We start from the raw sequence: 25284 nt of genomic DNA on the forward strand, positions 1-25284 counted from the left end.
ACTCTTATAAGGTTTTGTTTCTACTAGTAGTGGAATTGAGACCAAAATAAAAGAGGTGAAATTATGACCCTACTGAAGTCGTTAGCAAAGCTACCATTGACTGAAGTAAGGCTAGGATCTCAGCCAAAGATTTTAGTTGTTTAATTTATGGTAACATATTAATTGAGTTGTATTAAAACAAGGTTTTGAAAAAGTTAATCTTTAGCTTCGTGATACCATCTCCATTCCATAAATATTGTACACAGTGTTACTAAAAGTTTACCTTTTTGGGGCAGGTTGACAGAAGTTAGAAGATTTTAATTTATTTTTATAATCCATGTGTTTGCACTCCTGGGAAAGATCTAAAGTACGTGTGTGTCATTGTTTCTATAAACGAAAAGGACTTTATCCTAAATCTTCTAATTCTTTTATAGTATATGGCAGCAGAGCTATCTAACACTGTATCCTGCAGGAAATATTTGGCATACTTGTAAGCTCCAGGGAGAGGAGAACTAGGATGATAACATCCATTAGTGTTGCTTTTGAATGAGAACTTGCATAAAGACTTTGTCTAAAAAAGCCCCCCACTATTAGATTTAAAGGCTTTTTAGCAAAAAGGAATGTATTGCAAGCTTTTGACCTTCCTGTGCTGTATGAAGCTTTGCTGGTGTGTACGCCAGAGAGCTTGTTGATTAGTAGATTCTTCTAAAACTGTGTGCTGCCCTTTTAGAAAGTTGACGTCTGGACTGTATTTATTGTACTATTTTCTCTTCACTGGATGTGTCAGAGTAGATTTTCCTCCTTTAAAATGTAACAAACTTTGTTTCTGTAATTTGACAGAAAAGATTATTTATCTAGTTTTAAAGGCATGGCTAATAACATGTTCCCAAGCTCTGATGACAATAAGAACAAATTGTTTTTTTAAATGTATATTTTGCTGTACTTTTCTTACTTCTCCTACCTGCTGGAATACTTGGGGCATTAAGCATATTTTAATACACATCTAGAAACAGGCAAGACTGCTTTTATTATTGCTTATAGTCATGAATTATGTTAATGTGAACACTGCACTAAAAGGGAAACTAGAAATAAAGACTTGGGAAGCAAGAATTGGCATCTGAGGTCTTTTTTTTATTCTTATCAGTCTTTGCACTTGTCTTGTACATGATGACTCTGGGCTGGGTAGAAATGGGATTTTTTCATTAAGAATCAAAGTGTGTTGCTCCACTTGTAGCAGTCCTAAAGTATAGCCAGTTTCTGTGTTGTTTATTGCTGGTATCTTGGCAAAAAGGAAACCCGGTTATCCATTAGCTAATTCCCTGAGTAATCTTCTTTGTAACCAGCTCTTCAGGTAATACCTTCCAAGTTTTTTCATGCCATGAGCAAAGCTAGCATAGTCAACACATTTCAAGGGAGCTACCCTCTCTATCTCCAGAAAGTTTTGAGTAATTGAGTGCAGTGGTTTCTAATCTTCCATATTCTATATTATTTTCCAATGATGTTTGTCTTGTTAGGAAAAATGAAACAAAAATGGTTTTAGACAGGTTGATGTAGTTGCTTCTGAGAAGCAGATGCCATCAATAAAAGCGGGTGCTGAGACTGTTCTGTCAGGTCAAACAGATGAGCTGTGATGAGTTTGTAAAGTCGCTGTGAGTGAGCTGCTTCAGTCCCGATTGCTTCTTGCTCATGAATGGAGAGGTGCATGCTGCCACCTCTTAGCAAGAGGTCACCTCTGCCAGTGCAGTTGTCCTGTGGGATTGGGAGGTAAGCTAAGAAGAAATGAGGTTGTTCTAGAGTTCATTCTCCTTGGAAATCTGGGGTAATATCCTTTCTGTATATGGAAAATTAAATTTTCACGTGCTATGTTGTCTCATTTTTGCAAACATTAAGTGTAATGTGAAGATAGGGATGCTTCTAAGCTGCCTATCTGATCAAGAAGTGCAGGTCTGAAGGTACTAAATACCGAAGGAAATGCAGGCTAGTGACAAAACTGGGGTATGCAGCATGGTGGAGGAAGGTATTTATGAAGACTGCAAAAGAATGTGCTTAAATTCCTCCCAGTAAATTAACATTTCCATTATAAGTATCTTCGCTGAGAAATATGCAAGCACACAAAATGTGTACGTGTCATTCTTACAAAGTAGTTGGCTTCCAAACTTTAATTTCTGAACAAATGTTGAATGACAGAAGTTCTTTCAGTCTTTCCATGCAAATCCCCATAATAAAATCCTTTTTAGCTTCACACGCTTTGTTGTTAGGGTCAGTCTGTCTCACTTGAAATGGGATTTTTCTCCAATAGTTTACTGCCATTGAATCATGGCTAAGTTAGGCCTGGTAATAATCCCTTTGATGTGTGAGTTTATCTGAAGACCAGACTGATGTTTAAAAAAAAAAAAAAAAAGAAAAAAGAGCTGTAGTAACATCATTTGTGATTGCAGTGATGAGAACTTGGGCATATTTCCTGCCTAGAATCTCCCGTATGTAAACCTTGCAATAAATTCTGTCTAAACATGTTCTGCTTTAAATCTGCCTCTGTCTTAAAAATGAAATGTGCATTTGCTATCTTTATTGATCTGTGTACTGTACCACTCTGCACTAATAAATTCATTTCTTAATGAATTCATGTAGCCCTGTGGCCATAAATTTATTTTTTTAAACTAGCTAAGAGTCTGAGAAGAGCAGTGCAAAGAATCTGTTTGTTTAAAATGCATTTTGCTGTACTTTAAAACTGGCTTCTAAAGACACTGAATGTTTCCATCAACTTGGTAATTCTCATAACCAGCTCCTGGAACAGAAAGTATATTAAAATGATGCTAAATATAAAAGTGTGTGTATGTATACATATATAATGATTTAAAAAATAATATATATATCTCCATTCTGAAAAATTCTGTCTCTGGCCTTGTGATCAAGGCAGAGGACAAGTCTGTTTCTTGTTACTTTAGGTGAACAAAGGAATTCAGGCATATAGTCAAAAGCTTTTAATCAAACTAATGTTACACATTCTATCAACATCTTAATGCTAAGGAGATCTTTAGGATGAAGAAAGTATTTTAAACAAATACCTTGTAGTTTCCTGCAACATCAGCACTTTTGGTTTTAGACAGTTACTGAAGGTCTGTCGCGTAGTCAGAGCCATAAATGGAATGAAATGAGGTTGCTGTAAACAAAGGATTGATAAATTGTTGAAAATTAATTTTGAGGAAAATGTCTGAAATGTTTTGCAGAGGTGAATCTGGTGCCGGGAAGACTGAAAACACTAAGAAGGTTATTCAGTACCTTGCTCATGTTGCTTCCTCCCATAAAGGAAGAAAGGACCATAATATTCCTGTAAGTTGGGATATTTTCTTATTTGTTTATTGCTCTTTTTGAAAACTACCATCTTTGCATTAAACCACAACTTTTTTATTAAAGATAAGGTGTAATGTAATCCACGTAATCTTGTCTCAACCTTTATTTTTTCTTTAGTAGTAGCTGAAATGAGCAGTTACATCAAAATTTCCAGTTAATGCTAGCTGTTTAACTTCTGTTGTGAAATTAAAGGCTATATGCAAACACTGAAACTAGAAACAGCATCAAAGCTTTCTGATGCAGTAAACTCCAGTTTTGCAAAAATTTAATTAACTCAGGCAATTCTTAGGGAATTTTGTTCCCACTAGATGCAATTTTCAGTACTATATTTGTGAACAAGATTTCTGTTCTTTCAGGAATTAACTTGTAGATGGGAAGAATCATCAAGCTTAAAAACTGCTGTAGACTTGCTATGTCTAGAAGTCAGTGGCTAATAAAAAGCTCAGATTTTGTTACACTGCAAACAAGAGCATATACAGTTTTATGGCAGAGAATCTTGGGGTTTTTGGTAACTTGTCACTAACTTGATTTATGTAGAACTTTCTTCAGATTTACTGCCAGACTGCAAAATTTGCACTGAATTTTTAGTGATTCTTTGCTTTAAAAAATATGAATGGGTTTGGATATCTGTTGCTATGAGCACTTGGATCTCTTTGCAGTGAAGTATTAATTCAACTTGCTACAAGCAAGTGGCTTGCTATGATCAACACTAGCATACGCCTGCTCTTCTCCAGTGGCACTGCGGGTGTCTCTGGTCCTTGGAAGCTTTCAAACTACATCATCTGACTTAACAGCAACAATTTCTGTAATTTCTAGTGCACGGCACTTAACGTTCTCGAATATGTCAAGACTCAAACTCCTGGAGAAACAGGAGATTACTTTTGACCAATCTGTGAAGTAGAGAACGGCAAAGATTTGAAGTGGGAGAGGAGGAGAGATTTCTCTGTAGGTAGATTTGGAGAAATCTTGTTAAGAGTACGGGGAAACTTGAACCTTTGCTCTAATCAAGAGCAAATAGCGTGACTCTGTGCACTGATGCTTACTCAAACTGTTGCTGGCTTATCATGCAGAAAAGATCAAACTTAGTCTAGACATTTATTGTGCAGTCAGTGTGCCGCAGGTTGTGTCCACATCAGTTGCAGGCCTTAGCGGGAAGTTTCTTGAGATGGAGCGTCAGCAGTACTAGATGTGTGTTCGTGGCATTGTCCTGTGTTGGGAGAACACGGGGTGCTGGGGAATGGTGTTCATTTAATGTCATCCATCAGACTTGGCCTTCTGGTAGGTGTTGACTTACGGATATTCTTGGCTTTACTGCTGTGCAGCCTGGAAGAAAGCCGGCATTTTTTCCAATTTTTACAGGAGTAAAAGTGTCTACAGCTTTTTGAGGGAGAAGGGAATTACTCAGAGAAGGGAATTGTGCTGGGTTTGTACCTAGTACTTCTAAATACACAATTGACAGTTTGGAATACCTCAAGTTGAAAGAGATTTCTGGAAGCCTCTGGTCCAGCCTCCTTTCGAAGTGTACCATCTTTCAAAGTTAGGCGATGTTGCTAAAGACCTTGTTGAGCTGAGTTTTGAAAATCTCAAGGGATGGAGATTATGCAGACTTACTGCAAACCTGTTCCAGTGCTTAATCACTTGAAGGCCTATTTTTGATTGTTTAAAAAGTACTCCATGTTTGTTTAGCTTTCTCACGCTGCATTTCCATGAGCACTTTGTGCTCTGCTAATAAAGCTCAGAAAGGGGTGCTTCTGTCATCATCACAATTCCTGTGGCCTCTCGATGGGCTTTGAAACTGATGCAGGCTCAAACTAGTGTTATAAAAAAGACTGTGTGTCTTTAACTGAAACAAGTTTCCTTTGTTGCGTTTATTGCATGGCTGCATGACCAGGATGAAGTGAAGGCACAGAAAGGGGAAAGCAGGGGTGGGAAAGGTCAGCGAAGGGAAGGATGAGTTGCCCTTTTTAACGCAGTGTTAGCTAATTAAATTTAAATTGCTGATTGAACTGCAATGGGATGGTGGTGTTCATATCAAAAGAGTTTAAGATGATTATTGTAATCAGCTACTTTGTGAACCATTGGTGGCTGTCATGATGGGGACTGGAAAAATCTTTATTCTTTGCACAAGATAGTTTAAGCACAATAAAAAGAATGGAGTAGTACCCTGAATGAAAGATCAATACTTTGATCCTGCACTTCACTTGCTGCGGTGCCATAGTAAGCACTGAATTAAGCAAACACTTATGAAAAATGTAGAATGTTTGTGTGACCAGAACAGCTTTGAAAATACAGATGAGTCTTCCTTTTCTGTAAGAATACATTTTTACTTATATATTGCAAACCAAGAATGTCTAACCTATACACCTAACACTCAAAAGTTAGGAAGTGTCAGAATTGGGGTTACAGATGCAATCCCAAGCTGTTGTTATTTCCATATTTGTGCAGAGGGCTGGTGGTGATCCCTAGGACCCAGCTGTACAACCTCTGTGTTATCCTGTGCACAGAGAAGATGCTAAATAGGCTTGTTAAATAGACTGCTAGTCGTGGATTTATTTTTATCCATCCTGTTACAAGTAATTATTGGTGACATGCACATTACCGAGACTGCTCTGAAAGCTGCATGGATTTATTTTATGAAGCAATTTGTATGCTGATGAATGAATAATTATCTTCCTGAGACTGTTCTGAAATCTAGGGTTAACTTTGATTTGCCTGCTGTAGTGCTGTGAAAGTATTACAAACAAGCGTAGCCCCCGGTTTGACACGTCAGGCTATGGCCTGATGTTCTGCCATGCCACAGATGCTCACCTAGTACATTCTCCAGCAGCACTGATTGTGAAATGCTTGGCTTGTGCAAGGAGCATCACGTAGGAGCTCTACTCATCCCTCGGACAGCCTCATCGCATTTGGCATTCAGCCGCTTGTCCATGCGACTTTTCATTCCCAACAGCCCTCTGCCATAACAGCTAGCGACTGTGAGCCGACAGAGGAGTCCTGCGTAGCCCCTGGCATGTTGTCCTCAGACAGGGCTCCTGTGGGAAGTGGAGTCAAAAACACGTTGTAACCACAGAGGGTGGAATTACAGTGCTGAACAGCCTTAATACTAGCATTTCCTGATTTTTGGGTGTTTGAATCTGTAGCCACGCTGTCTCCTTTCCTGTTTAACCTCAAAGAATGTTAAAGGTATTGTCTTGGGCACTGCGCTAGGAAGTGTGGGTAGGTGGTGGTGGTCAAAATGTAGCAGAGAAGCTTCAGTAATAGTGGGACCTGGCAGAGCTAGGTGAGACTAGGCTAGTCCCTTAAATCAGGAACAGAGACAGGGCTTCTAGAGCCAAGTAATGGAGGGGAGGGAGAAGTACTTACTTGGCAGTGAGTTATAAAAGTTGGCTCATCTAAAGACTAAAGGTGGGATGAAAGCGAGCCTGATTCCACGAATGTAGTGTCCTTGGTTGAGTGTCAGAACTAACACAGGTACAGTGCTACTTGGTGTGTAGCAAGGGAGAGAAGATGGAAGATATCTGTTGTAAATAACTGAAAGCTTTAGCTTCGCGTCCAACAAATTTGAATATTGTGCCTGCACCAAACATATTGTGGTTTATTCAGTTGTTAACCGTGCTGTGCATGGAACAGCTTTATAAAGGCAACCACTGTGCTTTGGCTTGGGCAGCTCAGACCAAAGGTGACCCGTGTGGGTATCTGTTGGTCTGGCAGCTGTCCTGTGCTCCTAGGCCACGATAGGAGCCCCTCTCACCTTGGCTCTCTATTGTTACTCTGTAGGCTCAGGACGGGTGGAGAAAAGGATATTTAGAATAAAAGGAGAGGAAGAGAACAAGGATAGGTAACTGGTGAGGCTGGTGTGTCTAGAGAGGGTTTTGGACAGATTAAGTGAGGAGGGTAGGGAGGAGAAGGAGAGTTCTAAACTGCTTGGTTATGTGGCTCACTGCTCCCATATGCACGAAGTGAGAAGGGAAAGAGAAAAGAATGAAATAGTGTTGTTAATGTGTGTGTTAGAACTGCTTTAATATGCTGAAGTAGTGAGTCTTAATTCTGACTCTTGGGTTCTGCTTTAATTTACAAACGTCGTGGTGTTGTATGGGGAGGGAAGTCAGTGCAAAATATAGGAATAACTTTAAAAAAAAAAAAATTGCATATGTAGCTTTCCAAAATAAGGAAAAGTGCTGGTTGTCACTTACTGCCTGGGGGCTGCCATGAACTTGTGTGTTCAACAGGCTGGGTGAGGCTGGGGGATACTGTCAGCTGAACTTGTAGGCTGTGGATGTACCTGACCTATTCATGGTCAAATGCATGAAATCAGGAGACGTTTTCCATCATGGCAGTATGTTAAGTAGTTAAGTTCTATAAATAACTGCATCCATCCACCACTGCTGTTCCCACTCCCAGTCATCCTGGTACCTCTGGTTCAGATGAACAGAATTACACTTTTTTCACTTCCCCTCTCCCCAAAGCCTTCCTACCCCAAACCCCCTCTGATGTCACTAAAATCTGGCTTTCGCGGTGCTGCCATTTTAAGCTTCAGATATAGAATCATAGGATCATTTAGGTTGGAAAAGATCTTTAAGATCGAGTCCAACCATAACATAATTACTGGTATGTTCAGGTTAATGATTGCTTTAAGTGACTGCATTTGCCTTTGTAGCTGAAATACTAAATTGTTTAATCTGTTCTATTAATTTTAAAAGGAACATAATTCTTTTTGAAGTACAGGATCTTGGGTAGGGTCAGATTGAAGCTCCCCTTAGTGAGGATTTCCCAGATGAGCTTTAAAAGCCCTAATTTAAAAACAGAAGTTAAATTTGTCCGATTATGCTCAGTTCTGTTTCGAAGTGAGGATGGAAATGGGCACCCCGAGAGAGCAATTAATCTTGTCGGAAGATAAGCAAATTAAATGCCTCTAGGTTCCTAGACATACGCATCCTTTTCCAGTGATTATAGGAGGAGTAGTAGCTTCATCCTGAAACATCTAACCTTGTTTTAGATGCTGGAGTTGTTTTCCGAGCAGGTATGATGCAGCTTTGCAAAATTTACGTCACTTTGCTGAATAAGTCAAACCTTTGGCGGTTGCTTTACAGACCTCTGTCAAAATCTGTTATTCTGCACTAAACCAGTGCTAGTTGTTTAAAAAAAATGGAGATAAAGGGAGGAAGTGTGCATCTGGCTTGGTATGAAAATTTCTTGGGGGATGTGTCATAGGACAAGGGGGAATGGGTTTAAGCTGAAGGAGGGTCGATTTAGATTAGATGTTAGAAAGAAATTCTTCCCTGTGAGGGTGCTGAGGCCCTGGCACAGGTTGCCCAGAGAAGCTGTGGCTGCCCCTGGCTCCCTGGCAGTGTTCAAGGCCAGGTTGGATGGGGCTTTGGGCAACCTGGGCTAGTGGAGGGTGTCCCTGCCCATGGCAGGGGGGTTGGAACTAGATGGGCTTTGAGGTCACTTCCAACCCAAACCATTCTGTGATTGTATGTGTGTGTGTTTCACCACACTATTTCCCCCTTAGGGTCTCTGATGTGAAGGTCAAGATTAAATTTGCAGACTGAGCCAAGGAAATAATAATGGAATTGAAAATGTCTGCATTTCTGCAGAAGCTGTGCAAATTTGAATTTGAGGGGTTTTATTTTACTTTATTGCATTCATGTTCTGTTTACCCTTCTTCCTGGGAAAATTTGAAGGACTTCCAGTTTCTTAAGGTTTTGCTGCTTCTCATGTGGCCGGTCAATCTTGAGAGAAACAAACAAAGCTTTCATCTTGATTGCAGGTTTGCATTTTGAAATACTTGAAGTACAGTGCAAAACCAAACCCCCAGACTCTAAGTACTGCTTTTGTCTTGGTTCTTTCATAATCTTTTTGATTTTTGAAGAGTAATGATCATCTTACCCGTACAAAACCACCTTGCAGTGACTAAGGCTGTAGAGAAAGTTATTTGGCGTTGCACGTTTACTTTTTTGTTGTTTGGCAAAACTGTGGAAAACAGTGCACAACTAATTAAACTCCTGCCCTTTTTCCTTGCTGCTCAAGGTCCATCTGTCATCTTATATTTTATTTGGAATTAGTTCTTTGCATAAACAGAGGTTTTAGTATTTTGCGCATGCAATGACAAGCGAATAACTTCTTTTCTAAAATTAATTTTGAAATCGTTTCTGTGAAGTAAATAGTTAAACTAAACCTACTGACATTAATAATTTGGGATGTAACTTGCAGCTGCAGTGCTTGCTTGCTAACATATGCATTTGTTTGTTTGCAATGAACAGCCCGAATCACCTAAACCCGTGAAACACCAGGCAAGTGTTTTTCTTTATGCTTTTAAAGTTATATAGGTGAACTGATATATATTCTTCTATTTTTCTGTCAATTTGTATTTATAACGTGGGAAATCTTGTAGAGGTATACAGCTAATAGTAAACTTTGTAAATGTTTAACTGGCTTTGAGAGAGTGGACTAGTGAACAGCTTACATACAAGTTCCTCAGCATTGCAAAGCCCTTCTCACAGCTTTATAGTGGTGTTACTCTGTCCTGAAGCAAAAGGTTCACCTTCTCTAGCTGCTGGGTGTATGCTTGGTTAATGTGCTGCTTGAGAGAGTTTTTTAATAGTAAACACAGTACTAAATGAGAGATTAACGGAAGCTACAAAATTCTTTTGATTAATGTACTGTTTTGTCTGAATATTTTTATAGCTTCTCAGGTAACTTGATAAAGACTTTGATCTCAAGGGGAAAAGGCTTGACATAACCAATCGTCTTTTGAAATCAAGTGTTTCCCCTGACTTTCTAGGATAAGTGGTATGAGCGATGTGGTATCTGTCCAGTGTTGCTGCCTGAATTAATGTTTGAGCTCCAGCTGCTCTTATTCCTTAGGTTGGCTGGAGCTGCCATGCAGATAATGCTGCCTGTTTCCTGCTCCCCTAAATCCCTCCTTTCCCACGCACAGCAGTAGTCAGTCTGTTCTAGGCCGCCTTCTTGCACGAGAGTAGGAATTGCCGTACTCCCTGCGCTGTGCAGTGTGCGTGTGAAGGAGCATAAAGAGGAGGGTTAGGTGCAAGTTGAGAGTAAGACTGTGGAAAGAGATGAACAGTTGCTGTTACACGTTATGCAAGGTAAATCCTCCACTCTCTAACCTGAGATGGTAAGTGATGCCTCTTTGTCATGGGCACGAGCTTTTAAATAAAGAAAAAGCTTTGCAACAGCTCTGTATGGTATAACTAAGGCTTGGTAACTGAAGAAGCTACCATGATTTAATTTAGCTGATTGTATTCTTCCTCTTATGTTCTTCTGAAAGCTGATTGTAGCACAACTTAAACTGTAGTGGAAAGGAAAATAATAAAAGGAACTTCAAGTTAGGTCTGGTATATTGGAAGCAAAAAGAAATCACATGGACAGCTGGGATGCCTTGGCTAGTGTGTGGTAACTTGTTAAACTCCTGTAACCCAATCATGCGTCTGAGCCCCCGGTCTCATTTTCAGAAGTTACAGACATTCTTAGTATTTAACCTAATCCTCCCTCCTTGCAAACCTCAGTCAATTCTAAGGGTTTTTACTAAAATATTTCTCTGTTCCAAAAATAGATGGAGCAGTGTTTAGTTTAACCCTCCTTTTTGCTTAGAGTTAACATGTCAGGATTGAAATAAACCGTTTGTTGGCAAACATTTTAAATGTATCAGTGGAAACATGCTAATCCAGAAGTGTTGATATTACATAAACCATAATCATTAACATTTCTGTTTCAATGTCATTTTGAACTACAGAGTGGATCCTTGTTGTATGTGAGTAGCATGTAGTTTTCCCTGCCTCACCTAGGCTTCACAATGAACCGAATCACTGGGATGCTGGTTTTTCTGAAACTGAGACAATAACCTGTCCTTATCTTAATGTTGCCCTGCATGAAATATTGCATGACTTCACTTTTTCCACAACACTGTGATACTGCTTTTTCCAAGTTCTGTTCAGATGCCTACGCAGACGATATGCCTATAGGCCAAATTTACACTTTTTCCAAGACACTGAACGCTTTTAAAAAAAGGAAGCTGTTTTTAGGCTGTAAAGCAGTCCATCTAAAAAGAAAACTACTAAATCAGAAGCTGTTTAATATGGCGCGAGAAGTTTGCTGTTTCTTAGTGATGGCTATGGCAAGGCTACTTGGGAGCGCCGACCACAGAGGCTGGCTGGGCTGTGATTGCTCTCTTCGTTGTCACCCACCTCTGAGGACCCAATTGAATATTTTCCTCAAATCCTCAGAGATGACCATAAAAATGAGCTGCTAAGAACTCTTTACATTCAGTTGGAGAGTTTGAGTAAAATAATTTTATGATGCATTGCAGAAGTTCCTCTGCACAAACCCAAATTGTGGTTGTGGTACACGGAAGCACTTGAAAGCATGGATGAAGCGTGCCTGCGGTGAGATGCTTTCAAGTGGCACAGCAATGTTCTGTGGAGGAGTCAAAGTTTGAAGTCAGTGTGCTTTCTTTTTCAGAATAGCTAGAATTTGAAATGTAAGCTGTGACACACTTGCTGCGTTTAATATACGTAATGTGGTTTATTTCAAGCTGTGTACAGCATGGTAAGCAAGCTTCTTGGTTTTATACTTGATGTCTTAGCAGGAGCTGACAGCATGGTTGGGAGGGGGGAACAGGAGGAATGGTGTGAGCAAATGCTTTCCCAGTATCTCATGCATTTACTTAGGAAACTTTTAGAATATAAATTGCAGATGTTCATATAGTGGTTATAACAGGGATCTAGGTTTTTTTCCAATTGTGGATTTTTTTTCTCAATTTAAAAGTACTCCTGAGAGCTGTAATGTTGGCAGACCTGACATATAGTGCATAGGCGCTGTGGCCTGAGTAGTGTTTAGTGTGCTCTGGGCTGAGGCTCACACATTTATTTCTTCTTTAGTTACTTCAGAATTCAGAGAATATGTAGTCCCAAAGGGAATATATTTGGAAGTAAACAAGTTTTGAGCAGATAACTTGAGGTCACATTAAAGAAAGAGCAGCCATTAATTCCCAGGAGGACTTGAAATCTATCTCAATATACAAATAAAAGCCTCTTTTAGGTGTTAACTAGTGAATTTTAAAAATTCCTGTGTAAGAATTGACCTCATGTGGAAGACCTTAAGAGACTTATGTTTCCCATTCTTTGATGTTCAGTCTGAGGCCTTTATTCATCTATGCTATAAGTAATTGGAAAAAGCAGGTTTATGAACACAAACACCAGTTTTTTGAGACTATGTTCCAGACAGCTTCACTTTTCTTTTAAACCATCCTTCATAGCAGGAAGACCATATCATATTTTCCTATGTACATACATGCCTCTGGGCTCATGGAAGCAGCACAGACTTTTTTGTTACCAGACCTCCTTACTGACAGCAATTGTAAAATCTGTTGTGCAATTTCCTTAAGATAAGTACTTTGATTTCTGCATCCATTGGCTTGAACTTAAAGAAACACTTAAAAAATGCATTGAACATACTGAGCAATGTTGGCTGAATTGAGCAATTTGAAAATGAGCTTTGTATTTGGTGTTGCCAGAGCGGCATAATGGGAACTGGGCGTGCTTCTCAGGGCATTCAGTCAGGGTTGTTGCAATGATATTGATGTCTGGCTGATTGAAAGTGAGCATTTCGCCGATTTGAAAGTAAGTTTGAAAATAAATATTCCAAAGTACCTATATTGTCAAATCACTAAACAGGAAGTTTAAGAATAACCTTGCAATAAAATCTTAAACTAGTTAAATTTGTTTTTCCTTTAAGCACTCAGTCTGTGCCTAATTTCATTAGCCCTAAATGTGAATTTTCTTTTCCATGTTCAATGATTTTCAACATCCATTAAATCCTATTTGGTCACTGCTCTGTGTGTGTGTATGTATGCGTGTTTAAAAAAAAAAAAAAGCAAACCACCCAAAAACCTCCAAACAAAACTGATAAACCCAAACCACAAAAAGCTCCCCCCAAAAAACCCCCAAAGCCAAAACACATTCTTCACTGGATGGAGGAGACAATTAGTGGCTTTAGAAGTGAGGAGAAAAATGATAACCCCTTTTTGAAGGTGGTATCACTGCTACAGCCTTGGTAAAATGACTGTCAGAAAGAAGCAGAATATAGGAACCCTTAATCACCTGTGCATGGAGCTTATGTCTGTTTATTTTTCTGTTTGTGTGGTTTTTAGGGGGAGCTGGAGCGTCAGCTTCTTCAGGCAAATCCCATTCTGGAATCCTTCGGGAATGCAAAGACAGTGAAAAATGACAACTCCTCCCGCTTTGTGAGTTACTCCTTTTCTCTTTAGAGTCTGTAAATCTGGATTACTGTTTATGGAGAAATTCCCTTCTTAGGAATTTATCTGATTAGTATCAGAAGCTTTCTTTGTTCTCTTTCCTCCACAAATTCAGATTTTCTTATGATGCTTTCTGCATTGTGTGTGGGTCACCGAAGATGCATCCTCACTGTCTCTTGGCAAAACTTGCATTAATTTTATCCAGTTTCTAACTTCAGCCATCCTTGAATTGACACTAGTGTTCATAGTATAACAAATATAACAATGCCATAGACCTAAACTGCGGCTTGCCTGCCTAAATTACTGCTGAACTGCTGTAAAGCATGGAGTATGGCATCAACATGGAATTTGGCTAAATATGTTGCCTCCTTGTCAATAGCTACGACTTGATTGATTGATTTAGAGAGAACATCCTCAGTTTTTAAAAAAAGCATAAAACTTGCATATAAAAACCTCTCTAAATTTCCATGCCCTTCTGAGTGATTTACTGAAGGAAAGTCAAAATGACAGTATGACTTATTCAAGGTGTTAGGCACTCTCGTAGCTGGTCGATGTTTTTGTTGGCTCAGTGCCTTCTTGTCATATATTCTTTTGGTGGCGGATAACCACTTCTGATGTGTTCCATTGTTTTAAAAATAGTGGTGGAATTCGGGGTGAGTAGCTAGTTACCACTTGTTAAAACTTCCTTTCCTCTGAAGGGGAAAAATAGCGCCATCTCCTATTTCAGGGGAAAGATATATAAGAGGTATTAAATCTTTTTTTTTCTTGCGAGAACCTAACTAAAATTTATAGAACAAATGAAAGATTTCTTGGCTGCCTTGATGTTTCAACGGTTGCTTGGATTTATAATGTACAAACTCAGTTCCAGTGATAAGGACTCTGGAAAACTGTATGACTAAATCCCTTAGCCTTTTCAGTCAAGAAGGGAGAGCAGAGTACTGTAGAAATCCAACTTTTATAGCCACATTACTTACAATATTGCTTGATGCTTATATATGTTTGGTATAGGATTTATAATATCAACAGGTTTCACTGCGCAGTAATTCTACTTTGTTACATGTCTTGAATCCATCAAAGATTGTACTAATTTAATGAGAATACTTTTTTCCTAAAAGATGTTAGCATCTGGTTTGTATTATACAGAAATCCGCATTGCCATCATGAACATAATCACTCTGATGGCTCCAGATCTATTTTTATAAAGGAGCAAGTATAATGCACTCCAGATGGTGTCATCTCAGGCAGAAAAAATAATCTTTAGTAACAACCATTGTAAAACCTGACTTAAAAAATAGATATCCTCCCACAAAGTGAGAAGTGCTGTTGTTCAGCCCATACAGGCTTGACAGTCTTCACCACACAGCATGAAGATGCCAGCCTGTTCCCTACTTGTTGATAATACCAAATAGGACTGAAATAAGGCTAGTGTCAAATCAATTTATTTTTTCTTTTTTTTTTCTTCTACCAAAGGCAGTGTTCTCTTGTGGTTCAGGAAATAAAGTCTCTAGATTGCAGTGGATAGGAGAGTGGGCTTGCTGGGCTCATATTGCAGAACTGAATGCTCCCTTCTGATGTGGTTTTTGCAAAGCCACGTACTTAGTGCTATAATGACAGTGTAAACAGAAGTCAGTTGTTAGATGATGACCACTACAGTCTCTAACTGATAAATTAAAGATTTCATAGCAAGATTTGTCAGTGTTAACTAAAAAGATGTATTAATATTTTGCTTTTAAGATGATGAACTAGGTAAGTGACCTCTCTAGTGTATACTTCGGTGATGACTGAACTTTGAAGCAGGGAGTGTCTGGGTCCCCTCTTCTGATGTGTCAGCTTGTTTAATGACTGCATTTCCTTCATTTTTGTTCATGGAACTGGTAACTTGACAGTAGAAATTAGATAACTTTTAAGGGTGAAAGAGTAAAGTGGTTATATCAGAAAAAGCCACTGACTAGACCTTATGTGGTGCTTCGTGTTTGTTCTCACATGTAACACGGCAAGCTCAAGCTGTGTCATTTGAAAAAGGCTCCACGGTACCTGTTCTGGGTAAAAAGCTGTCAGCTGCCATTCTTGACGTGCTGGTGCTGACACATGCGTGTTATATCTAGTCTGTTGGCTGAATTTCAGTAAAATGTTAGGTCATTCTTTGTGACAGTTATAGCTTTCTGGAATTGTTACTGAGCAAGAAGTATAAATGCTTCAGTTACAAGCTGAGCTTAGTGTGTTCTATTTCTTCATACTTGGAAATCTGAGTTTAAGTGCTGGTCCCTGACAGGGCATGCTTGAAAACCAGCCTTGTTCCTTGCCATGGTCGTTTTAGTGCCACTGGCTTTCCAACCCAACTGCAGATTAAACAGTAGAGAGTAGCCATTGAAGTGAATTTAAAATATTCCACACATTTTCTTGAAGTTTCTTGAGTTGAAGATATACAACCACAGTTGTAGAGCAGTTGCTTTGCACTGGGACTAAGTCAAGATGAGGCTGGTAGGTAGGTTGTCCCTTTCTCTGGAGTCATTAGTGTGGTTGAGGGGAGAAACTTGGTTGCTCTTGGGCACGTAAATCTCTTTGACGTGAATGGACCATATCAGGGAAGCTGAGAAGGGTCCTGGTAAGAAGTTCCAATAGCTCAAATGATTGCAGCATGGCAATATACCCCCCCAATATACACTTACTAGGTTGGGCTGTTGCTAGAATTCATATATCCTACAAGCTTGTAGAGTATTTAATATGAAAATCAGTACTACAGTCGCTGAGCCGAATGGATCTGCCAAAGAGGAATTCACTTTAACATACTAATAGCACTGATCAGTCAGACTTGAGATCAGTGAAGATTTGGATGCTGATTGTAAGAGTGCTTTCAGAAGGCCTCCGCAAAAGATATTAGTGGGTGTTTTTGTGCAGATACTATCAAAAGAAGCGTTTAGACAGTTGTTAGCAGACTGCTGTGATGCTCCCTGATCTCCAGAACCTGTTTGTATGTGGACAGAGGACTCTAGAAATTGGATGCAATGAAAGTGGAGAGCCCAGTGTAGTCACCAAGTAGTTCTTCACATGTTTGCAACCAGGGCAATACCTAACAGCTTCATGGGCACAAACTTGAAATATGGTGCTGTTTAAAAGTGGTGCAACTGCAAGCCAGAACTTGTTGTCCTGTTGGGAATGTTCATAGCCAAGTGACAAATAAGATTGGGGAACTGATGTGGCTTAAAATTTGGATAATGTATCTACTTGCAACCACTTTCTTTCCAAGAGCTGCTCTGCGTGTCGAAAGTGTGCTTTTTATTTGGCCCTTTACAGAGAAAGGGAGATGTATGTGGAAGAAATGGGTGTATTTGCTCTCCCTTAGTCCTTTCTTTACCAACAGCTAGAGAAGAGAGGCTGTGCAGGTAGAAGCCATCCTGGTTTTGGAAATGGAAGTAGAAGTGTGATGGGCTGGGCAGCACATGGAAATTTGGGATTGCTGCAGATAAAGCACCTTTAGGCACCAATCAGTTTACTATAGAAATACGTGCACTTAAAATCTCAGCATTGCTTTCAACCTTAGATGGCAAGTTTTGTCAATATGAGAAACTGAGCTTTGCTTTCAGAAAGGTTTTTCATCAGTCTGGGTTACAAACATACTGAGAATACTATTCTTTAACCTTTAGAAAGTGCTTGTGTGCAACATAACATTCCGTTGAAGTGATCGCTGAGCACGTTGAAGGGAAAAGATTTCATGTCCACTTGTGTGAAATGCTTGTTGTATGAATGCAAGTAGAATTATGTTTTTATATAGACAGCATTGTTGTCTTAATAAAAATTAGTAATTACAAAATAAATTTTTTTTTTTTGCAGGGCAAGTTCATTAGGATTAACTTTGATGTTACTGGTTATATTGTTGGGGCCAACATCGAGACATGTATCCTACTTAATGCCACATCACTGTAAAATGCAAGTTTCCCAATTGTTTTGCTTTTAACCCTAGAATTCACTGGAATGCAGTGAAAGGTTACCACATTTCTGCATTCCTTTGGCTACATCTATTTCTTCCTTTGTTTCAATATAGCTGATCAAATATCACAAAGTCAGCATGCTTCCTCATGCTTAGAAATCGGATACTCCAACAAAATTTAGCACTCTGAAAATCCAGCAGATTTCAGACTAGCCTTAAGAACAGGGTGTGTTAAATAGGGAAACCATTTAAAGTGTGCTTGCTTTATGAACGTTACTAGAAAAAACGCCTTCCTAATGAGAAGCTGAGCTACTGTATTGTGCCAAAAGCTTGGTTTTGCTCTCGTCAGCACTGCAGCAGCAGCTCCCTGCCTGGAAGGAGGTGATGCTCGCTATAAAGTGATAGAGCTGGGAGTGCTGGGACACCTTCTCTTTTCTTAGGTCTTCTAGCTACCAGCGTAGGCTCAATAACACGAGACCTACTAGCAATGAATACTAAAGCCTAATTCAGTTACAGCTTTAGAGCTCGTTTTTATTTATGATTGCATAAGAACAAGTAAAAATACTTGCACTGAAAGCCCTTCTCCAAAGTTGTTTTCTTTATACTAAAACTAATGTCTGTGTAACTTTTTTAGTTTTGTTTAGCCAGTTTTCTGGGAAAATAGCAATAGAGTGGTCATAAAATTACGAAATTGGAAGTCTTAGTAAACAAAATCATGTGAGTATTAATTATAAACAACACTGCAGTTAAGCTTTCATTCTGTTGCTATGAGTTAAATTGCTTAATTTTAGAGTGCATTGAATATTTGGAACTGTCACAAAATACAATTTCCCAGTAAGGCTGGGAAAGATCTATAGTTATTCAAAACATGTTTTAATGATAAATGATTTTTTTCATTCAGCACAGCACAGGAATGAAGGCAGTTTTTGCTTTTTTATGAAAGTTCAGATGAATTGTTTTGACTAGAGCTTTGTGAAGACAGGAGAACTTAACTCTTGGAGAATTTTCTTCATCACAAGAACTCATCCTTGCTCATAACTTATGTCACTTCAAATTCCTGCCCCATGTTTGTTTTACAATATGGGATATCAAGAAATAAAAACTTAAATAACATCACCGCTTATGGCAGCTTATTAGACACTACCTGCCACACAGATTGAATTTGGGAGCTGTTTAAAGGCAGTGCAGATTGTATGTAAAAATACACTTCAGATAAAGTACTCTTGAGTTCAGCAGCTGCTGGGTTTTTGGTATTAAGAGTTCAGCTATGACCTTGATAGAAGTGATTGAAAAAGAGTGGCCAGCTCCCCCTCTCACTTTGACTTCAGCTGATCCATTGCAGACAATTGTCAGCTGCATGTAGCAGGGAAGTGCAGCCAACATCCAAGAAATCAATTTGCTGAAATTAAACGTGGGCTTCTACCAGTCCTGAATCTTTAAATCTCTTATTTAAAGTTACTGAAAGTTAATAGTAATGACAAGACTATGTCCAATATGAAAGTTCTATTTATTCTTAAAGTAATTACATAGCCTTTGAAATTTTGTTTGCGTTGGATGTTTTTAACCAAAAATTGTCGAAGATCCTTGATGAATTATAATCAGACTTGTTGGAAAAGTCTCGCGCTGTTCGTCAGGCTAAAGATGAGCGAACATTTCATATCTTCTATCAACTACTAGCTGGAGCAGGAGAACACCTGAAGTGTAAGTTGAGAGTCTCATTTGGTAAACCTGTTGCTTCTGTGTTTGTTATTTCAGTGTTAACACAGTCATGTTTGAACTTGTCTTTGGTTTTGAAACAGAAAGGTTTCAGAGAAGACTGAAAAGCCAGGTGGCTTTGTTTTGAAGTAACCCCTGTGTTTTATCAACTATGCTGTCAAGCAACTGCTCCTACATGACATACTCCTTTTTGAGCAGTCTCTGGCTGGGAATCACTGGATTGTAACTGTGGTGCTGATAAATAACAAAGCTGGTCAGCAGCGACAGCCCTATCTGTTCTGGACCATGCCTTTGCATTGGGTAGAAAAGGAGTTATTTTACCAAAACGTGATGAAACTCCATGGCTTTCTTCAGCTGTTGCAATACTATCTTGGTTATCTTCTACTCTTTTGTTTTCCCTTGGTAACTAGGAATTTCTGTTAGGTTGTGATAAGTGAAACTATATGAAGGTACAGACTTCAGAGAATTTATCCGCTCTTTCTCCTCCTGTATTAGATAACGCTGTGTTTAGCGTCCTCGATGTGGTTATCATCAATACCGAACTCCACTTCTGCCTGTGTCTGTTACCTTCAGTAGAGATACATCTTTTAGGATATTCCAAATAGGGATTTGAGATTGGGTCATGTTCTGTTTACAGGCTTAATGCATTAAAGAGCTAATGTAGGTTGCTACAGATAGAGATTCTGGGAATCTGGCTTCAGCTTCTAAGGTACACTCATATTTTTAGAGTTTCAGAAGCTGGTATAACGGCTTGTAGCCATATTTGTGGAACTGATTTTGTGAAGTGTAGTTTGTGCATTTAGTGAGAATAGGTGGGTGTGAACAGCATTTCTTCAGCTTATTTTTCTGTCTCTTTCCTCTTCCCTCCATACAGCTGACTTGCTGCTTGAAGGATTTAACAATTACAGATTTTTATCTAATGGCTACATCCCCATTCCTGGGCAACAAGACAAGGATAACTTTCAGGAGACTATGGAAGCCATGCATATCATGGGATTTTCACATGATGAGATCTTGTGTAAGTTATTGAACCTTTTGGATTTTTAAAGTGTGCTTTTTGTCTCTTCCACACACACTTGCTAATTTAATGTCACCAAACTTAGTGTTGCTTCAGTGTCTTGACAGCCTGCAGCAAATGTTTGCTTAACATGAGCTGGAGTTGAATTAAAGCCATTTACCCCAAAACGTACAGTACAAACTTTATTTCCTTTCTGAACTCATATTTTGAATTTGGAAGGAAAGTGACACGAGTAACAGAAGAAAAATATGTTAAGCTGAGCCCTCTTCAATTAAACTGTTGCATATGTCTTTTGGTAACACAGCAATGCTGAAAGTGGTATCTTCCGTGCTACAATTTGGAAACATTTCCTTTAAGAAGGAGAGAAATACTGATCAAGCTTCTATGCCAGAGAATACTGGTAAGTCGATCACACTTCCATGGCTTCTTTTAACTTGCGCTGTAGTTGTCTTCCTGCTGTTTGCTTATTGTGTATCTGTAAAAGTACAGAGCAGTCTTCTCGCTTCCTTGATAGCGTTCTGTGCCAAGAAGAGGCCATGACTGTTGTGGTAGTAGCCAATGGGCAATTATTAAAACTCTCCTCTTCCATTCTCATAATGCACACAAATTTAAGTATCACAGAATTTATGCTGTTTGCATTGCTTCTAAACTTTGAACAAGTATTTCAGTTATAGTCTTGTTTATTGCTACCTACAAAGACTTAAGCACTGGGGAAAAAGCGCATGCTTAAATCAGTTTGTTTTCTTTGGTTCTTGACAGCAGTTTTCTTGCCAATGATAAGAGCCCTGGAGCCAAGTACAACTTCCATAGTGAAATGGCTGAACATAAGAATGGTGTATTTAGAAAAATCTGATTTCTGAAGTGGCATGGCATTGTAGCTACAATTTAATTAATCAGTTAGTACCTGCAATGCAGTCAGCATTTTGAGGAGTATATTTTTTCACAGAAAAAGATATCTGCTGAAGCAAATCTCAGGTTTTTAATTTGGTACTTCAGTACCAGCCTTGAAATGCTCTCATGGAAACTCAGCTTTGAGAACTGACTTCAGTGGAAAGGGCAGTGAGAACTGTTGTTCACAGGACCTGCTGCACATGCACAACTCAAATGCTTGTCTGTGTCTTGTTCCGTAATTGTCCTAAATTGCTGTGAGGAGTTGAGTTTTGCAGTGAGGAAAAAAGATTGGGTGAGGGATTAGTGTTTTGGGCTTTTAGTGCCAGCTTAGGCAACTCAGCTGAGTCCTTGTCCATTTAGAAGTGTGATGTAGGAAGATACAGATGCTTCTTACTTCTTGACTACCTTGACTTTTGTTGTATTACCATTTTTTGGACATAACATTCTGAGTTATAATATTGGATATAAATATATTGATGCTATTTGATATTTATAATACTGGATAGAAAATTCTGAATTATAAAGTGAAGATGCTGAAAAGCTTAGATCATAGTTAAAGCATGTTTCTCTTGTATTTAAAACTTACTTCATTTGGTTATGTGGTCTTTGTTATCGTGTCTTTCTGAAGACACTGGGTGAAACTACCTCTCCTTTGTCATCTGTATCGTCACACGTGACTAAAGGCTTTCCCTAGTGTACTCCAGAGAAATAAGTGTGTCTTGATAACGATTCATCTCACCGAGGCCTGTGTCTGCAGCAGGTCAGGTTAGTGTCCCCATAAGTGGGAAGGAATTTGTGTGGGTAGTGGAGATGTGAACCTATTCAAAGAATATGGAAAGCAAATTCTACCCTATAGATAACAAATATAGATGAACAAATATTGGTTTCAAGTGTAGATGCAAGAGATGGCAAGGAAGAGAGGGAGAAGCTGTTTTTGGAGAACCATCTTACACTTACCAGACTTTTTGCCTTTGACTTTTCAGCCTTCTTGCTGAAAAGGCAGAGGTTCATAAGTAACCTCCTAAGGCTCAAATGTGCTATGAGCTTTCCAGTATCTTTACTTTATAATAATTCAGAATTTTATATCCAAAACCCAATAAGAATAAAACACAAGTCAGAATAGTCAGGACTTTTCTACAGTTGCACCTTTTTAATTGGACCTTCCTCAGTTACAAACAAACAAGATGAATTATGCTTTTTTTAAGTGGAAGATAAATCAAGCTGAAACCAGTCCTACCCTTAGAAGTGATAGAGCTTTGACCTGAAAATGGTTTTGTTTCCTTCAGTCAAACCTCTGAAATGCTGGCTACAACCTCTTTCAGTGTCTGAATTGGATGTGATTTTTAGTGTTACCTCTGCTATGTTTTGTTGTTACCTAAGCTATGGCATACTGGAAAGGTAAGGACAATAAATTCCATGTCACAGGTTTGTGAAGGAGGAGCTGAGTGCAGTGTTTGGAGCACTGTGTGGGGGAAATCCCTCCTTCCTTAAAAACTGTAATGTCCTGTATGCAGTATCCATTATGCCACAGCACCAAGCTGATGCTTATGGCTACTTAATATTTTCAAGTGCTTTTTTTTTGGTTTTGGGGGTTTTTAAAAGATCCTGACAGCACTTCCTACTTAACACCTAAGGTTGTAAGTTTTATCTGATGTGCCGATGTGTATTTTTATACTTAAAGCACAGAAATGCTCCTGCTAAAGTGAAAAGAGTCCTCAATTTGTGATACTACTTCAATTTCACTTATTAAATTGTGTTGATTCATGAACCCTTCTGTGGCCAGATAGAGAATCTCAACATTAAGAGCAAGTACTAGTGTTTTTAATACCAGCAAAAAAAAATGCAGAGGAAGCTCTTATATATTGGCATTAAAATCTATTTTCCAGTGCTGATTTTTATAAAAATAGCTTTTTTCATTTTGACAGCAAAACAACGAGCTGTCAGATTTCAAAGATAAGAGGTTAAAATACTGGATAGTGTGGAGGGCTTCCTGCTGAAGGGCAACACTTACCCAGACCTAAAAATACCTTTAGTGTCACTTTCATTTTTAGAAGTATGGAATCATAAACACCTACTGGGAAATTTATTTAGAAAAAGGTATTGATGCAGCAAGAATATGTAATGATGGTGTGGGTAACAGTGGGTAACATGTTATTTGAAATAACAAACATGACACCAGGAGAGTTCACACTGTCTAAAAGTGCGCTGCTGCTTGTGGTGGTGTTCTATGTAAAATATTACAAACCCTGGCATACCTGCCTAAATTACAACAGGTTTTAAGCAACCTTTAGTGTGATGGAGTTGATGTGGGATGTCCTCGTATTGTGCTTTTTTTGTTCTGGAGATGAGAAAATGAATGTTCCCTATTAAAGTAACAAAAGGAATGCTTGTAGGTGGGCTACGGGCTGTTACCTGACCTCTCTGCAATGTCATGAAATCCAGTATTTCTGCCCTCTCCTCGGCAAATTCTCCATCTACTTCTGTAGAGACTTCCATCACCCTTCAAGATGGAAGCCCTGCAGTTGCAGGCTGCATGGTAGGGTAGGTCTGTCCGCTGGACAGAAGTCATCTCCTTACCTGCTATTTCAAACGGCAGTTCAATGTTTAAGCTGGCCCATGACGGCCTTTGTCAGTAGTTGGTTTCACCGCTGTTGCTACCTGCTGTGGAGGGTGGAGGGCTGAAGCGGTTCCATTTATTGCTTTGCTCTCCAGTCGCACAGAAACTCTGCCATCTGCTGGGAATGAACGTGATGGAGTTCACCCGGGCCATACTGACACCGCGTATCAAGGTTGGCAGAGACTACGTTCAGAAAGCCCAGACCAAAGAACAAGTAAGTTTTGGTGCTTTGAAGATGAAGTGCAATTGTACCTCATCCTGATTAGCTGGTAATAAAGTGGAATTGTGTAGTACCACCAACTTTAAGTTTAAACTTAAACTGTCTTTATTAAATGTTCTTATATGGTAAAAATCAGTGGTGGAATAGCAGAAACCTTTCCCTTTCCTTGACCTCCTGCTGGCTTCATTCTTTAATGTCATTGTTGTATCTATCAAACATACAAAGAGCTTTTTGGGTTTTTTATGGAACAGTTTAAAACCAAATTTTTCATAACACTAATCAAACCACATACTGTTTCTGCTGCTTGTTTTCATTCCTCACTGGCATTAATGCCATTAAAGTTATTCTATTACTTAGTTATTTTTGATAACATACATGCCTGTGTTCTTTTGATGACTTCTCCAGGGTAAATAAATTTTCCTGTTTGGATTTTCAGGCAGACTTTGCAGTGGAAGCCTTGGCAAAGGCCACCTATGAACGCCTCTTCCGCTGGCTTGTTCACCGCATTAATAAAGCTTTGGACAGGACCAAACGACAGGGAGCATCTTTTATTGGAATTCTGGATATCGCTGGATTTGAAATCTTCGAGGTACTTCAAAACACGGCTAATCAGATTTTTTTTTCTCCTATTTATATGCATTCAGGACTAAGCGCAAGAGCCACATAATGCATGTTCCAAGGCTGCAGGAGGGTTTTGTTTTGTAGCATGTAAATGCTTTGACAACCCTAAATTACAGTGCCAAAAAGTCATACTTTAAATTATTCTTTTATGAGATGTTTTTTCCTACTGTATGTTATTTAATTTTCTGTAACAGGGAACATAAGAGATTTGAATAATGCATTTTCCAATTTTCTTTACAATACATTCGAGTGTTGCAGAGTTCTGGGAAATTTCCTTGTAAGGTCAAATTTTTGACTTCCAGATATGTGATAACTCCTGTCACTGAATTATTCTTCCTTACTGTCACTTCTGTAGCTGAACTCCTTTGAGCAACTCTGCATCAACTACACCAATGAGAAGCTTCAACAGTTATTCAACCACACAATGTTTATCCTGGAGCAAGAGGAGTACCAACGAGAGGGTATAGAGTGGAATTTCATTGACTTTGGACTGGATCTGCAGCCTTGCATTGACTTAATCGAAAGACCCGTAAGTCTGTGTATTAATAATGCTCTGAGGAGAAGAGGTTCCATTTATGGGTTTGTCTTTTACTGCCTGAAAATTGTAGGACTGTACAAAGATTTCTTGCAGAGCTGTCACAAACTGAATTAACTAGAAGACTGAAATCCA

The 25284-nt window shown here is 39.0% G+C and overlaps 1 protein-coding gene across 2 annotated transcripts in view; it reads left to right on the top strand.

The window, feature by feature from the left end:
• The window catches only part of MYH10 (myosin heavy chain 10), a 102287-nt gene that overhangs the window by 45404 nt on the left and 31599 nt on the right, over nt 1–25284 (top strand). The window contains exons 5-14 of one of the 2 annotated variants that reach the window (XM_054847082.1): nt 3207–3309; nt 9594–9623; nt 13499–13591; nt 17435–17498; nt 19134–19232; nt 20122–20265; nt 20570–20665; nt 23869–23987; nt 24430–24582; nt 24970–25143. In XM_054847082.1, the coding sequence (XP_054703057.1) occupies nt 3207–3309; nt 9594–9623; nt 13499–13591; nt 17435–17498; nt 19134–19232; nt 20122–20265; nt 20570–20665; nt 23869–23987; nt 24430–24582; nt 24970–25143 (1075 nt within the window). The remainder of the gene's footprint in view (nt 1–3206; nt 3310–9593; nt 9624–13498; nt 13592–17434; nt 17499–19133; nt 19233–20121; nt 20266–20569; nt 20666–23868; nt 23988–24429; nt 24583–24969; nt 25144–25284) is intronic. The other variant, XM_054847083.1, reaches the window with a different exon arrangement.

This window comes from Grus americana, chromosome 18 (assembly GCF_028858705.1).
Source record: "Grus americana isolate bGruAme1 chromosome 18, bGruAme1.mat, whole genome shotgun sequence".
NCBI classification, from domain to species: Eukaryota; Metazoa; Chordata; class Aves; order Gruiformes; family Gruidae; genus Grus; species Grus americana.